The sequence below is a fragment of the Microcaecilia unicolor genome, chromosome 8 (genome assembly GCF_901765095.1).
Source record: "Microcaecilia unicolor chromosome 8, aMicUni1.1, whole genome shotgun sequence".
Taxonomy (NCBI): domain Eukaryota; kingdom Metazoa; phylum Chordata; class Amphibia; order Gymnophiona; family Siphonopidae; genus Microcaecilia; species Microcaecilia unicolor.
The window spans coordinates 37,669,881-37,686,595 of record NC_044038.1 but is presented as its reverse complement, the minus strand read 5'-3'; the positions used below and the strand labels follow the sequence as shown (position 1 = coordinate 37,686,595).

Below are 16,715 nucleotides of genomic sequence, written 5' to 3'. Positions count from 1 at the left end.
TCTATTACAGAAACGCCTATCATAATGCAGTCACATTCTTCCCACAATCAGCACTAGCTGCCCTGGGAATAAAAGACCAGAAAGGATGCAGCAGAGCATAATACCTCAGCTGTCACTGATGTCAGTCAAGATTCTGCTTCTTAGATAGGCAAATGAAGACAAAGTGACTGCACACAACAAGGTCCTTGTTAAAGCTACAAATACAATTCAATTTGCATCAAAATAATAGGGATCAGCATTATGTTCTTGAGCTCTTTTGAATAGGCATTTATTTAGGAAAGGCTGGATCTTCCCCTAAAAAAACAGATTAGAATTTCAGACTTGTAGAGGGTAATTCTATAATCGGGCACCAGGATAAGAAAAGGTGCCTATTTCAAGCACCTACTTTTCTCTACAGAATACTACTGCAAGTGGCAGAAAACATACTTACATTTATCCCCGTATTCTATATAGCGTGACTAGAGATCCACACCAAAATACAGGCAGATTCCATAACAACCCGTGTAACTTAATTGGCTTAACAAGCTAATTAGCGTTGATAACAGCACTTAACAAGCAATAATGAGCACTAATTGGCAATAATTCAAATTTATGTACACAACTTGCTAAGCGTATTCTGTATAGCACTGTGCCCAACTTCTACGCATGCAGTGGTTATGGGCGGGGAAATGGGCATTTCATAGGCATTCTGAAATTTATTTATTGCATTTGTATCCCACATTTTCCCACCATATGGCAGGTTCAATGTGGCTTACATATTGCTAAAAAGGCGGTTACAAAATTTAGATTTGTAGAAGTCTAGTACATAATACAGAAGTACAATAAACGCTTAGGCTGATATATTAGCAGAGGTTAATATTATTGTTTTCCATTTCTGAACTTTTTGTGATGTATGGTGGTGTGGGATTAGGCAGATCCAGGGGGGAAAGACTTCTTGCAAAGATGTGTTTTCAGGTTTTTTCTGAATTGTAGGTAGTTTTCTGTGAGTTTCAGGTCTTCGGGCGGTGAGTTCCAAAGTTGTGTGCCTATAAACGAGAGGCTGGCGGCATGTGAAGATTTGTATTTTATACCTTTGCAATTGGGGTAGTGAAGGGTTAGGTAGGTTCTTGCTGTTCTAGTCACGCTTCTTATTGGTAGATCGATAAGTTCCGTCATGTAATCTGGTGCGAGTCCGTAGATGATTCTGTGGACTATTGCGCATATTTGAAAGTTATGCATGTAGCTATAGAATATGGCCCTCTGCGCCTAAATCTACACACTGGGATTTACGCCATGTTTTCCCTTTTATTAGTTGTACCCTCATTGATTGAACTAGTTAGTTCAGAAATTAAACAGAAGGAAGCATTCCAACCAAAAAAGCAAACAGGAAGCTGGTGTAAATAGATGCACATAGTTTTAGGCACAGGGGTATCAACTAAGCATATTCTATATACTACGCCTAAACCTAGGTGCCGCTTATAGAATATGCTTAGGCGAAAATGTGGATTTTTTAGGCGCCATATATAGAATCCTTCCCCTTAAAACACAATTATTTATTTATTTATTTATTTAACACATTTATATCCCACATTTTCCCACTTAGTTGCAGGCTCAATGTGGCTTACACAATACCGTAGAAGTAGGCTCCGGTTCAATAATACAAATACATAGTATAGTAGTAAGCATGCAAGAAACATAAGTATAGATCAACAAAGAAATAAAGAGGGGGTAGTGATAGAAGTCTAGTACGGTCCATATTTTGCTGTGTCGCAGGAAGTAGAAAGTTAATTTGGGTCATGGGGTAGGCCTTCTTAAACAAGTTGATTTTCAGTAGTTTCCTGAAGTTAAGATGGTTATGGATAGATCTCACGGTTTTGGGCAAAGCGTTCCACAATTTATTTATTGCATTTGTACCCCACATTTTCCCACCTGTTTGCAGGCTCAATGTGGCTTACATAGTACCGTCAAAGGCGTTTGCCCAGTCGGTGGATAACAAATACAAAGTTGTATGGTGATCGTATGAGGTATAAGTGGAGGGTCGAAATGGACGAAGATTGCGTGTTGTCCTGTGTGATCATAGTCATGCTGTGTTGATAGGTGAAGAGGGTTACGTGGGGTCGTTGGGGTAGGCCTTTTTACACTAGCCCTATAGCTGGTGTTAATGCCCACGCCTAGAGCCCATCTACCCTCCTCTTTGGTTTGTGTCATGCCTAGAGGTTAGCTATAATCCCCCCAAATTCTATAAATGGTGCTCAAAATTGCACGTGTAAATTTTGGGCATGCATCCAATTTGCACGTGCAATTTAATTGAATAACGAGCCAGTGTCAATAATTGGCCACTAACAATTACTGCCGCTAATTGGCAATAATTTGCATTGACATGTGCATCTTCCTTGTCGATATTCTATAAAGATGTGTGTGCATAAAGTTTTAACAGTGGATCCGAAAAGGGGGCATGGCCAAAGGAGGGGCATGGGCAGCTCAGGGGTGTTCCTACAATTTGCACACAGTGTTATAGATTATGGCAGATCTGCACCTAATTTAGGAATTACACCAGGGTTCAGTTGATGCAAATACTTGTGCCCAAAACTGGGTGCAGATCCCGAAACTAAGCACTATTCTATAAATGGTGGCCAACTCAGAGCGCCATTCCTAGAACAGCACTTATTGCTCATTTTTTTCAGCAGTCAAGTTTGAGCACCATTTACTGAATCTAGCCCAATATGCATAAATTTAGTATTCTATAATTTATGGACATATTTGCATGCTCTGTCCAATCAGAGGAGTGGCCTAGTGGTTAGGGTGGTGGACTTTGGTCCTGGGGAACTGAGGAACTGAGTTCGATTCCCGGCACAGGCAGCTCCTTGTGACTCTGGGCAAGTCACTTAACCCTCCATTGCCCCATGTAAGCCGCATTGAGCATGCCATGAGTGGGAAAGCGCGGGGTACAAATGTAATTAAAAAAAATCACATGTCCACTGGCAAAGTACATAACATCAAAACATGGCATTTACCTTTCCATTAGTCGGTGTTCTGTAAGAGATTATTTACATATGCAAGTAGCCATTTATGCATGTAAATGACTAGACACTGTCATGCACATGCATTCCTGCCACCTAAAACTAAAAATTACCACCATATTTCCAAGTTTATAAGCCCACTATGGTAAGTTCTCCTTCAACTGTCTCATGGGAGTTTGAAATGCTTTAGCTCTAAAGGCATGCAAGGTGAGCTGTACAATGAGACAATCCTGCTTATAATCGAAAGAGAAAAACGCCTATATTGCGACCCAAATCGGGAGATGGGCATCTTTCTCCTGTGGGCGCCCAAATCGGTATAATCAAAAGCCGATTTGGGGCGTTTCCAACTGCAATCCGTTGCGGAAACGGGTAAAGTTGACGGGGCGTGTCGGAGGCGTGGTGAAGGCGGAACTGGGGCATGGTTATCAGCCGAGGAGAGATGGGTGTCTTTAGCTGATAATCGAAAAAAAAGCATTTTTACCGCGATTTTGGGTCACTTTTTGTGGACCCTTTTTTTTCACAAACAAGTCCCAAAAAAGTGCCCCAACTGACAAGATGACCACTGGAGGGAATCAGGGAGGACCTCCCCGGACTCCCCCAGTGGTCACTAACCCCCTCCCACCAATAAAACCCCACTTTAAAAACTTTTTTTCCAGCCTCTATGCCAGCCTCAAATGCTGTACCCACCTCCATGACAGCAGAATGTGTTCTATCTTGTGACAGCCTTTCCCTGGTTCTGATGTGGCTCTCGGGTGAGTGTGACACCTTTTCTGTTATGCGCACTGCAGAGTCACATCAGCAATGCATTGTGGTGGGTGTAGGGTATTGGGCTCCGTGATTCCACTAGCTTGTGCTCAATGCTCACGATGTTGGTAGTTGGTAGGTTCTACTCCCATGGTGCTTTTCCCCCTGCTTACTGGGTCAGAGTGTGCCCTGTTTTGTTTCCGGTAGTCCATGAGGTAGTGGGCATTTTTGTAAGCTAGTTTTAGATCCCTTTCACGCGTTAGCCACGTTACAGAACTTAGTTCTTAACTTGAATGTGGCTGAAAGAGGGCATTGTACACCATTGTGCCAGCTCTGACCTACTGCTCATCTCAGTACCAGGGAAACTCGTTGCCAGTGGGGCACAACCTCTGATCTGCAGTTAACTGTGAGTAAGAGTGCTTATTTCAATAAAGGACATTTTCGGAGAGATTAGTCTTCAGGTGTCAACTGGTGTGCCAATGTTATATAGCAGCAACAAGTCCTAGAGGCCTGCATGTATGCAGGTCCCTGGAGCACTTTTAGTGGGTACTGCAGTGCACTTCAGCCAGGTGGACCCAGGCCCATCTCCCCCCCACCTGTAATACTTGGGCTGGTAAATGGAAGGTTTCCAAAATCCACTGTACCCACATGTAGGTGCCCCCTTCACTCCTAAGAGCTATGGTAGTGTTGTACATTTGTGGGTAGTGGGTTTTGGGGGAGGGGGGTTGGGTGCTCAGCACCCATGGTAAGGGAGCTATGCATGTAAGAGCGTTGTCTGAAGTCCACCACACTGACCTCTAGGGTGCCCAGTTGGTGTCCTGGCATGTCAGGGGGGCGAATGTACTACGAATCCTGGCCCCTCCCACGACCAAATGGCTCAGATTAAGTTGTTTTTGAGCTGGGCGTTTTTAGTTTCCATTATCACTAAAAAAAACAAACGCCTATCTGAAAAACGTCCATTTTTTCGAAAAAACGGTCTGTCCCACCTCTTCACGTACCCATTTTCGGACATAGATGCCCATGGAGATAGGCGTTCACGTTTGATTATGCCCCTCCACGTACAACTAGAGTAAAACATTCACCTGCTGGACAATGAACTGTTATTCAGTTTCAATTTGCTGTTTTCAAGTTTACCTCATTTATTGTATTTATATTTATTCTTGGTTATTTTACTATTGTTATGTTGTTAACACAATTGTAAATTTGATGTTAAACTGTACCTGCTGTACACCGCCTTAGATGAATCTCTTTATAAAAGTGGTTAATAAATCCCAATAAATGTTTCATTCTTGATATGGATTATGCATATAACTGGAAGGGTAATACAAGGTACAGAAACTTGCACTGTCTTTTATCACTGCTCCACCTTATGTAGAAATCACCCTACCAGTTGTCTCTGCACTTAAATGATGATGTTTGCCACAAGTCCATCACGGCATCAGCAGACAAACGTCGAAGTTCAAACACCAGTTTCATGAAGAGATCTGCAGTCTAGGAGAAGAAAAGGCAAAAAAAAAACCCAACTAAATTACCAACTGGAACACACACATGGATAATGAGCATACCTCCCAAATCCAGGCACAGTGGCGGTGGGGGCGGTCTGCCCAGGGAGCAGGCGTTACTTCCTGTTCTGGGGCAGGGGACCAGCAGAGCAGACAGCAGCATGCCTGCTCCGAACACCCCCTTGCTAGGAGGAAAGGTGATGGGGTGATGCACTTGGGGGGGGGTGACACGTCTTGGCTGCAGAGACCCGCCCTGGGTGGCGAACAAGCTAGGTACGCCACTGTCCAGGCACAAGCAACTACCCCACACCCCCTTTTGAATTACATGCTATTAGGGGCCCTTTACTAAACGCTTGCCACGCAGCAACCCAGAACTACCGTCGGTCCAACATGGCCACCGGCAGTAGTCCCACCTCCAGCACACTCCATTTCCGGTGCTGCTGGATTTTTAAAAAGATATACCACCGAGGGTTACCTCCGGGGTAGTGCGGGAGCTCTTACCACCACCTCAATGGGTGGCAATAAGTGCTCTTCACCCCCCCCCCCCCCCAGCATGGCCACGTGCTAAGTGTAAGCTTACCACATGGCCATGTGTTTTTTTCATGCTTTTTAACTGCTGCGGTAAAAAGGGTCTTTGCACACGGTAAAAAAGGCGGCTGCTGCTACTGCAAAGCCCTTTTTACCGCAGCTTGGTAAAAGGACCCCTTAGAGTTAGGTTCCATGCCTTATAGAATCCATGAAAATACTCTTCAAAGCCTATAAAATAATAGAATGTGTCACAAATGAGTATATACAGTCCACTAAATATGTGAAGGAAGGGAACAGAGTCCTCAGGATCAGTGTAACAGCCCACGCCTGTGTCAAAGCCATAAAAGCAATAAGAGGCAACAAAGCCTCCTTTGCCATTAGGCTTCTTAAATTGCTTCAGCGCAAAAGCACTCTTCATATCCCAGGACTCGTCTCGCAATCATCCCTCAAACCTTTACTTGGTTTTACTTGGTTATATCTTACAGAAACAAAATAAAATAAATTACACCTGCACATATCTTAGGGGCCCTTTTACCAAGCTGCGGGAAAAAGGGCCCTGCGCTGAGGGTGGGGGCTGTTTTTCCCATGTGCCAGGGCCCTTTTTACTGCAGTGGGTAAAAAAAAATCCCCCAGCACACATGGCCATGCGGTAAGAGAACTCTTACCGCTTGGCCATGCGACGGGAGCCCTTACCGCCACCCACTGAGGTGGAGATAAGGTCTCCCGTGCTAACCCTGCAGTAACAGGGCAGTACAAGACGATGCCTTTTTTACAGGCGCGCTGAAAAATGGATCAACGTGCACCCAAAACCCGCGCTTACACTACCGCAAGCCACTTTTCAGGGCACCTTAGTAAAAGGACCCCTCAGTATAACAAGGCAAGCTTCAGTGAAAAATCTATTAACAAGTATAATTAGAACTGAAGACAAAATAGACCTAATCTTGTTTACAATGAAATAGCAAATCAAGCTCTCTTTAAATGTAAATTTTAAATTTTTTTTAGTTTTTTAAATTTTATTTTAAATTTTAGCATAGCATATATCAAGCACTTAGCTGGGTACAGAATTTGAAAGCTAAGTGCTAGATATATGCTATATTCTAAACATTTGACTACTGATATTAAAAGTAATTAAGGAGTGGCCAGTTCAAATCCCACTGCTGCTCCTTGTGATCTTGGGCAAGTCACTTAACCCTCCCTTGGCTCAGGTACAAAGCTACTACTGAAAAAGGTGTGAGCAAAATCTAAATAAATAAATATGTGAGAATCTACATGGAATGTTGCTAGTGGAGGAGTAGCCTAGTGGTTAGAGCATCAGTCTTGCAATCCAGAGGTGGCTGGTTCAAATCCCACTGCTGCTCCTTGTGATCTTGGGCAAGTCACTTAACCCTCCATTGCCTCAGGTGCAAACTTAGATTGTGAGCCCTCCTGGGACAGGGAAATATCCAGTGTACCTGAATGTAACTCACCTTGAGCTACTACTGAAAAAGGTGTGAGCAAAATCTAAATAAATAAATATGTGAGAATCTACATGGAATGTTGCTAGTGGAGGAGTAGCCTAGTGGTTAGTGCAGTGGAACATGGAATGTTGCTATTATTTGAGATTCTACATGGAATGTTAATGTTGCTATTCCACTAGCAATGTTCTATGTAGAAGCCTGCCCTTGCAGATCAGCAACGCGGCCGCGCAGGCTTCTGTTTCTGTGAGTCTGACGTCAGACTCAGAAACAGAACAAAGGAAGAAGAGGACCTCAGCTGGCAGGGGTTGGGGGTCCCCCGCCAGCAAAGGTAGGCGACGGCGGGTTGGCGGCAGGAGGGGGGTCGAGAGGGTCGGCGGCGGGGGGGGTCAAAGTTGTTGGTGGTGGTAGCAGCAGCGGCAGTGGGGGGGGTCAGCAATGGCGGGGGGGAGGTCGGCGGCGCCAGGGGGGGCTAAAATTTGCCCCCTCACCTCGGGCTCTGGACCCCCCTCCTGCTGAAGTCTGGCTACGCCCCTGCCTTTTACTAAGATGCATAGGCGCCTACATGTGTACAACACACATCAAATTAGAACTAACGCTGGGCTACCGTGTGCTCCAGGTGGTAATTCTAATTTCTACACGCATCCAAAATGCACGTCAGAAAATAATTTCTATTTTCTACTGTGTGGCACAAAGTGGGCCGTAATCAGCAGTGTCCACACGCTGACGATTACCACCCGGTTAATGTGTGAGACCTTACCGCTAAGTCAATGGGTGGCAGTAAGTTCTCAGGCCCAAAATGGGCACAAAGTGGGCAGTAATCGGCAGTGTCCACACGCTGACAATTACCACCCGGTTAATGTGCGGAACCTTACCCCTAAGTCAATGGGTGGCCGTAAGTTCTCAGGCCCAAAAACGGATGCGTGCTGATTTTTATTTTGCCGCATGTCCATTTTCAGCAAAAAAAGAGGCCTTTTCTGCAGGCGTGCTGAAAAATGGACCTGCACGCGTCCAATACACATATCTACACCAGCGCAGGCCATTTTTCAGCGCACATTAGTAAAATGGCCCCTTAGGGCCTCTTATACAAAGCCGTGCTAGCATTTCCTGTGCAGGTAATGAAAGGAAGCCCATTCAATTCCTTTGGTCTTCCTCTTATTTGCCACGCGGGAATCGTTAGTGCAGTTTTGTATAAGAAGCCTTTAATCGGCCATTTGCAGGGGAATGTCAAAAAGAAACTAGCCCCTGCTGCCAAGGTGCATGACTTTAACTGCAAAAAAAAAAGCCTTCTACACAGCTGTGTAGCACAAGTTACATCTGGAAACATTTGAACCTTAGCACCGCAAATAAAGGAAATCTTTCTTTTTGAAGTAAGCTTTCATAACTGTAACTTTATCATGCTCACAGGTAAAGGAAATGCAGATGGTGGCTCGTTCTGATATGTTGTCCTGAGAAGTTTCTAAGAAATTGGTGAAATCAAGGTCCAGAATATTTGTAAAATTACTACACTTAGGAGAGAAGTTATCAATGTGGGCTACTGTTAAGTTGGGTTATTTTACCACAAGTTGGGTTATTTTAGCACAGGTTCCTGTTCTATGCAATGAGCCCCTGTGTTAAAATAACCCAGCTTAACAGTAGCACACATTGATAACTTCCCCCCTTAATGCAATATTTATTTCTCATTTAAAAAAAAGAAAATGAAAAGTGCATGTTCTAAACATTACACAGAGGTGGGTGTTTTGCTGACAGTGGGGCCAGATTTTATATATGTTGCCTAAAAAAACAGCGCCAAAGGAAAACACACTTAGGCGTATTCTGTAAACTGCGCCTAAAGTTAGAGATTGGTTTACAGAATATGCCTAAATCTGCCCACTTGACTAGAATTTAGGTGCAGCCATTTACACCAATGAAAACCTGGTGCAAATACCCACGCCTAACATTAGTCGCAGAGGGCCAGATTCTAGATAAGGCGCCTAAAAAATCCAAGCAATAGACATTTCCGTCTAAGCGTGTTCTATGAGCAGCACCTAGATTTAGGAGTGGTATATAGAATACATTTAGTTGATATCCCAGCGCCTAAAACTAAGTGCCTCCATTTACACCAATAAAAATGTGGCATAAATCCCTGTGCATAGATTTACGCACACTGGGCCATAGTCTATAGCTATGAACGTAAATTTGGGAATGCCCGCAGAATGCCTATTTCCCAGCTCATTGCCATGCCCCTTTTGAACTGCATACATTCGAATTTTGGCGCAGTTCATTGCAGAATACACTGTTGTGTGCATAAATTCTACTTATTGCCAATTAGTGCTTATTATTGCTTGTTAAGTGCTGTTATCAATGCTGATTAACTTGATAAGCCAATTATGTAATGCGCATTGTTATAGAATACGTCTGGATTTTGGTGCGGGCCTCTAGGTGCACTATATAGAATCCAGGAGAGAGCAGGTTATTCTATAACACTGGGTGTTAAGTTTTAGAACGCCCATGACACACCCATGCTCCTCCTATAGCCACACCCCCCTTTTGGGATCCACATGGTAGAATTTATGCAGACTACATTATAGAATGCGCTTAGCGAGCAATGCATACAAATTGTAATTATTGCTAATCAGTGGTAATTGCTTATTAGCATCCAATTAACGGTACTGATTGGCTCGTTATCAAATTAAGTTATGTGCAAAAATAAGACTCCACCCAGATTTGCACGTGCAACTCAAGGTGCCATACATAGAATTAGGTGGAGTGTGTGCATGCACTGTTGTTCTAACCTGAGGAAAAATTTGCCCTTGACAGCTAGTCATAAAGGAGCCATTTCTATAACAGGGTGCATGTCACAAGCCTGCTCTTGAAAAGAATGTAGACACCTATGTTCCTTTATAGAATACATGTGTAAACTGGTATTTACACACTTAACCTTTAGGCGCAGTCATTCACGCCAGCTACAGAACTGTAAGTGTTAACACCTATGTGCCTCTGGGACACGTATAACTTACTGTATTCTGTAAGTTATGTGAGGGAAGTGGGAGCCCCGCCCAGGAGTGGTCCGACCATTAGGTCACCTGAGGCGGGGTTTTCAGGCAGCACTCTTCAGGAATGGAATCTCGGAGAACGGCATCTCCCCCTTCACGGTGTTTTACCTCATCATGTTGATGTTCCAAACCCAACAGCGTCAGAGATTCCCATACGCTGCCCTACCACCTCCGGCACCTGCCTCTTCCCTTTACTGCGGCCGCCTCTCTGATTGTAACTTCCTGCCTCAGGCGGCATCTTGCCTTGGGACGGCCCTGGCCCCGCTTATGTCAACACATTCCTATGGGCGCATTAGTGTTTAACACGTTAACCATTAACACGTGTTTAAAAAATGCTAACACACCTATAGTGCACCTTAGTAACCTTACCCCTATAACTTTAGAAAGGAGAAAAATATCTTCAGAAATACAGAAATGCCAAGTAACCCAGCAAAAAGTGAGAGATTTTGAGCTTCTGCCAGCTCTCTCCTGAAGTTCTGTGTGACTTACAGTGCTGATTCAGGGGACTACAAATACTGCAGTGCATCTGGGGTGTAAGTTCCAAAACCTGGAGTGGCAAGGAGTTTTGTTCCTCGAACTGGGGCTCTTACAGCTCTGGAACTACTGTGTGAGCAAAATCCTCTGCCGAACACACTGTAGGACTTTTATGAAGTTCTCAACAGGTAACACAAATCCCACAGCACTTTCTGGAAGAGACACATGGCAGATGAAGACTGCAACGCCTGAATGTTTTCCCTTCCTGTAGCATTACCACAGACTCCAGGCAATCTCTGGCTTTACCTTCACTTTCCCATGTCTAAGCTGCTTATCCAATGCTTTCGTAAGCTCCAGTACTATCCTCATCTCTAGCATCTCCCTTGGACGTCTGCTCCATGCACCTACCATCTTTTCTGTGAAGAAATATTTTATCCTGAGTCTATCCCAGGACTTCTCAAAACCTCTCCTTGGGAACCCCCAGCTGGTTGACTTTTCAGGATAGGAAGGAGATAAATTTGCATATTTATCTCATGCATATTCATTGTGCATATGCTGTAAACCTAACTGGCTTTGGGGTCTCCAAGACAGATTTGCAAAGCACTGTCTACCCTCTTTTGGCCTCACACAAGCACCACCTTTTCTGGAGTTTCTGTCTCGCTTGAAAATATTTACATCCCATACATTGTGATGGAAATATCTCTGTTACACTCTTCTACAGCAGGAGTTTTCAACCCAGTCCTCGGGACACACCTAGCCAGTCAGGTTTTCAGGATACCCACAATGAATATGCATGAGATACATATGCATGCACTGCCTCCATTCTATGCAAATGTATTTCATGCATATTCATTGTGGGTATCCTGAAAACCTGAAGGACTGTGTCCTGGGGACTGGGCTGAGAACCTCTGCTCTAGGATATGCGGGTTTAAATCCTAAAGCCTCACTTCGTAGGGCTCACTTTGCAGACTTCGGAGCCCTTTTACTAAAGCCTAGCATGTGCTAACAAAATTAGCATGTGCTAAATGCAAAGAAGTTCATTTTATACCTATAGGCATCTCATCATTTAGCTAATGCTAATCAGCGGCATACCAAGGGCGGGGCGGTGGGGGCGGTCCGCCCCGGGTGCACGCTGCTGGAGGGTTGCAGGGAGCAGCCGTGCGCCTGTCGGCTCCGCTGGTTCCCTGCTCCCTCTGCCCCGGAGCAGGTTACTTCCTGTTCCGGGGCAGAGGGAGCAGGGAGCCAGCAGAGCCGAGAGCCGTGCGTCTGCTCCCATCAACTAAGAATGCACTCGGGGGGGGGGGTTGATGTGCCAGGGGGTGTCATTGTGCTGGGGGGGGTGTCGTCCTGCATCTGGGAAGGGGGGGGGGGGTGCATCGGCGATCCGCCCCAGGTGGCAGCCGACCTAGGATCGTCACTGGTGCTAATTTTATTTATTTATTTGCTGCATTTATATCCCATATAATACAACAACAATCACATTGATGGAATAAAGAAATCAGAATATAGTTAACAGATAAGGTGCATAAGAATGTAATGGCAATCATATTAACGCAGTAAGAATTTCAGCATTATTGCAGTAAAGGTGCATAAGAAAATTATGTATAATGAGAAGTGGGTAAATAGATAAAACATAATGATATCTGAACAAGATATAATATTCAGTAATTCGGGTGTAAAGTTCCATTATAATTGTAACTGGTGAAGTTTAGGTGTCTGTTTCTTATGGGGGATCTTTTTTGTACGTTTTTTTGAACAAGTAAGTCTTCAGTAATTTCCGGAAGGTCATCAGGTCATGTGTTGTTCTCAAGGTGGTCGGTAATTCATTCCACTAGCACATGCTATGCTTTAGTAAAAGGGCCCCTTTATTTCCTCAAATCTTTTCTGAAATTGCAGGAAATGAAATCATATAAGTACATAAGTACATAAGTAATGCCATACTGGGAAAAGACCAAGGGTCCATCGAGCCCAGCATCCTGTCCACGACAGCGGCCAATCCAGGCCAAGGGCACCTGGCAAGCTTCCCAAACGTACAAACATTCTATACATGTTATTCCTGGAATTTTGGATTTTTCCAAGTCCGTTTAGTAGCGGTTTATGGACGTCCTTTAGGAAACCGTCCAACCCCTTTTTAAACTCTGCTAAGCTAACCACCTTCACCACTTTCTCCGGCAACGAATTCCAGAGTTTAATTATGCGTTGGGTGAAGAAAAATTTTCTCCGATTTGTTTTAAATTTACTACACTGTAGTTTCATCGCATGCCCCCTAGTCCTAGTATTTTTGGAAAGCGTGAACAGATGCTTCACATCCACCTGTTCCACTCCACTCATTATTTTATATACCTCTATCATGTCTCCCCTCAGCCGTCTCTTCTCCAAGCTGTATAGCCCTAGCCTCCTTAGTCTTTCTTCATAGGGAAGTCGTCCCATCCCCGCTATCATTTTAGTCGCCCTTCGCTGCACCTTTTCCAATTCTACTATATCTTTCTTGAGATGCGGCGACCAGAATTGAACACAATACTCAAGGTGCGGTCGCACCATGGAGCGATACAACGGCATTATAACATCCTCACACCTGTTTTCCATACCTTTCCTAATAATACCCAACATTCTATTCGCTTTCTTAGCCGCAGCAGCACACTGAGCAGAAGGTTTCAGTGTGTTATCGACGACGACACCCAGATCCCTTTCTTGGTCCGTAACTCCTAACGTGGAACCTTGCATGACGTAGCTATAATTCGGGTTCTTTTTTCCCACATGCATCACCTTGCACTTGCTCACATTAAACGTCATCTGCCATTTAGCAGCCCAGTCTCCCAGTCTCGTAAGGTCCTCTTGTAATTTTTCACAATCCTGTCGCGATTTAACGACTTTGAATAACTTTGTGTCATCAGCAAATTTAATTACCTCGCTAGTTACTCCCATCTCTAAATCATTTATAAATATATTAAAAAGCAGCGGTCCTAGCACGGACCCCTGAGGAACCCCACTAACTACCCTTCTCCATTGTGAATACTGCCCATTTAACCCCACTCTCTGTTTCCTATCCTTCAACCAGTTTTTAATCCACAATAGGACATTTCCTCCTATCCTATGACCCTCCAATTTCCTCTGTAGCCTTTCATGAGGTACCTTGTCAAACGCCTTTTGAAAATCCAGATACACAATATCAACCGACTCCCCTTTGTCCACATGTTTGTTCACTCCTTCAAAGAATTGAAGTAAATTGGTCAGGCAAGATTTCCCCACACAAAAGCCATGCTGACTTGGTCTCAGTAATCCATGTCCTCGGATGTGCTCTGTAATTTTGTTTTTAATAATAGCCTCTACCATTTTCCCCGGCACCGACGTCAGACTCACCGGTCTATAATTTCCCGGATCTCCCCTGGAGCCTTTTTTAAAAATGGGCGTTACATTGGCCACCCTCCAATCTTCCGGTACCATGCTCGATTTTAAGGATAAGTTGCATATCACTAGCAGTAGCTCCGCAAGCTCGTTTTTCAGTTCTATCAGTACTCTAGGATGAATACCATCCGGTCCAGGAGATTTGCTACTCTTCAGTTTGCCGAACTGCCCCATTACGTCCTCCAAGTTTACCGTGAAGTCAGTAAGTTTCTCCGACTCGTCCGCTTGATTTACCATTTCCGACACCGGTATCCCACCCAAATCTTCCTCGGTGAAGACTGAAGCAAAGAATTCATTCAGTCTCTCCGCTACGTCTTTGTCTTCCTTGATCGCCCCTTTTACCCCTCGGTCATCCAGCGGCCCAACCGATTCTTTTGAAGGCTTCCTGCTTTTAATATACCGAAAAAAATTTTTACTATGTTTTTTTGCCTCTAATGCTATCTTTTTTTCATACTCCCTCTTGGCCTTCTTAATCTGCGCCTTGCATTTGCTTTGACACTCCTTATGCTGTTTCTTGTTATTTTCAGACGGTTCCTTCTTCCATTTTCTGAAGGTGTTTCTTTTAGCCCTAATAGCTTCCTTCACCTCACTTTTCAACCAGGCCGGGTGTCTTTTGGACTTCCGTCTTTCTTTTCTAATTCGCGGAATATGTATGGCCTGGGCCTCCAGGATGGTATTTTTGAACAGCGTCCACGCCTGTTGTACAGTTTTTACTCTCTCAGTTGCCCCCCTAAGTTTTTTTTTTTACCGTTCTTCTCATTTTATCATAGTCTCCTTTTTTAAAGTTAAACGCTAACGTATTTGACTTTCTGTGTACAGTTACTTCAAGGTCGATGTCAAAACTAATCATATTATGGTCACTGTTATCAAGCGGCCCGAGTACCATAACGTCCCTCACCAGATCATGCGCTCCACTAAGGACCAAGTCTAGAATTTTTCCTTCTCTCGTCGGCTCCTGCACCAGCTGCTCCATAAAGCTGTCCTTGATTTCATCAAGGAATTGTATCTCTGTAGCGTGTCCCGATGTTACATTTACCCAGTCTATATTTGGATAATTGAAGTCACCCATTATTATCACATTGCCCATTTTGTTCGCGTCTCTGATTTCTTTTATCATTTCTGTGTCTACCTGCTCATCCTGGCGAGGCGGACGGTAGTACACTCCTATCACCATTTTTTTCCCTTTTATACATGGAATTTCAACCCACAGTGATTCAAAGGTGTGATTTGTGTCCTGCTGAATTTGTAATCTATCTGAGTCAAGGCTCTCGTTAATATACAATGCTACCCCTCCACCAGTCCGGTCCACCCTATCATTACGATATACTTTGTACCCCGGTATGACAGTGTCCCACTGGTTATCCTCCTTCCACCAGGTCTCAGTAATGCCTATTATATCCAATTTTTCATTTAGTGCAATATATTCCAACTCTCCCATCTTATTTCTTAGACTCCTAGCATTTGCATATAGACATTTCAGAGTATGTTTGTTGTTCTTATTTGCATGATGCTTAGTACCTGACACTATTGATTTGACATCTTTTGTCTGATCTTTAGTTGTATTTAAGGGCACCTGGCCTACCACGGTCTGTTGTGCAACCTCACTATCCAGAAACCCTATCTTCCCTGTTTGTGAGGTATCTTTGCAAGATACCTTTTCCCGAACCATGCGCTTTTGAGCGACTGTCGGCCTTCCCCCCATTTCTAGTTTAAAAGCTGCTCTATCTCCTTTTTAAATGCCGATGCCAGCAGCCTGGTCCCAGCCTGGTCCCACCCTGGTTAAGGTGGAGCCCATCCTTTCGGAATAGACTTCCCCTTCCCCAGAATGTTGCCCAGTTCCTAACAAATCTAAAACCCTCCTCCCTGCACCATCGTCTCATCCACGCATTGAGACTCTGGAGCTCTGTCTGTCTCTTGGGCCCTGCACGTGGAACAGGTAGCATTTCAGAAAATGCTACCCTAGAGGATCTGGATTTGAGCTTTCTACCTAAGAGCCTAAATTTGGCTTCCAGAACCTCTCTCCCACATTTTCCTATGTCATTGGTACCCACATGTACCAAGACAGCGGACTCCTCCCCAGCACTATCTAAAATCCTATCTAGGTGACGCGTGAGGTCCGCCACCTTCGCACCTGGGGCAAAAGATGTGCTGGTTCAAAATTATGTAAGCAAACTGACCTGCAGGCAGCCTGTATGGTTTCTTTTAAACCTTACTTGTCCCTGTAACTTACATCTGATCCACAGCTGAAGAAGAAAAGACAGGGGGCGCTTATTTTAGTTGTGCTAACCAGAGATGTGAATTTTTAAAATTCTCTTCTTTTTTTAAATTCATTTTGCTAAAATGAAAAAAGTGAAACAAAATGAGATTTATTTTTCTAAATTTCATCTTGTAGTGGAAATGACACGGAACAATAGCAACTAATTTCGCTGTTGCTTCAGTGTCATTTTCTAAGAACAGGGCTGAGCCCCAGAAATCCTGTGCCAGTCCCAACATCTTTTTTGGCTAGATTTATCTATTAAAGCAGCTCAGGTCCACTGCAATACAAAGTCCAGAATCAACAGTGAAAAGAAAAGG

The 16,715-nt window shown here is 44.2% G+C and overlaps 1 protein-coding gene across 1 annotated transcript in view; it reads right to left on the bottom strand.

Moving 5' to 3' along the window:
* Positions 1-16,715, bottom strand: part of LOC115476004 — a gene marked incomplete at its 5' end in the record, with an annotated part of 269,698 nt that overhangs the window by 226,968 nt on the left and 26,015 nt on the right. The window contains 1 exon segment of the mRNA XM_030212099.1: positions 5,131-5,234. Coding sequence (XP_030067959.1) covers positions 5,131-5,234 — 104 coding nt within the window.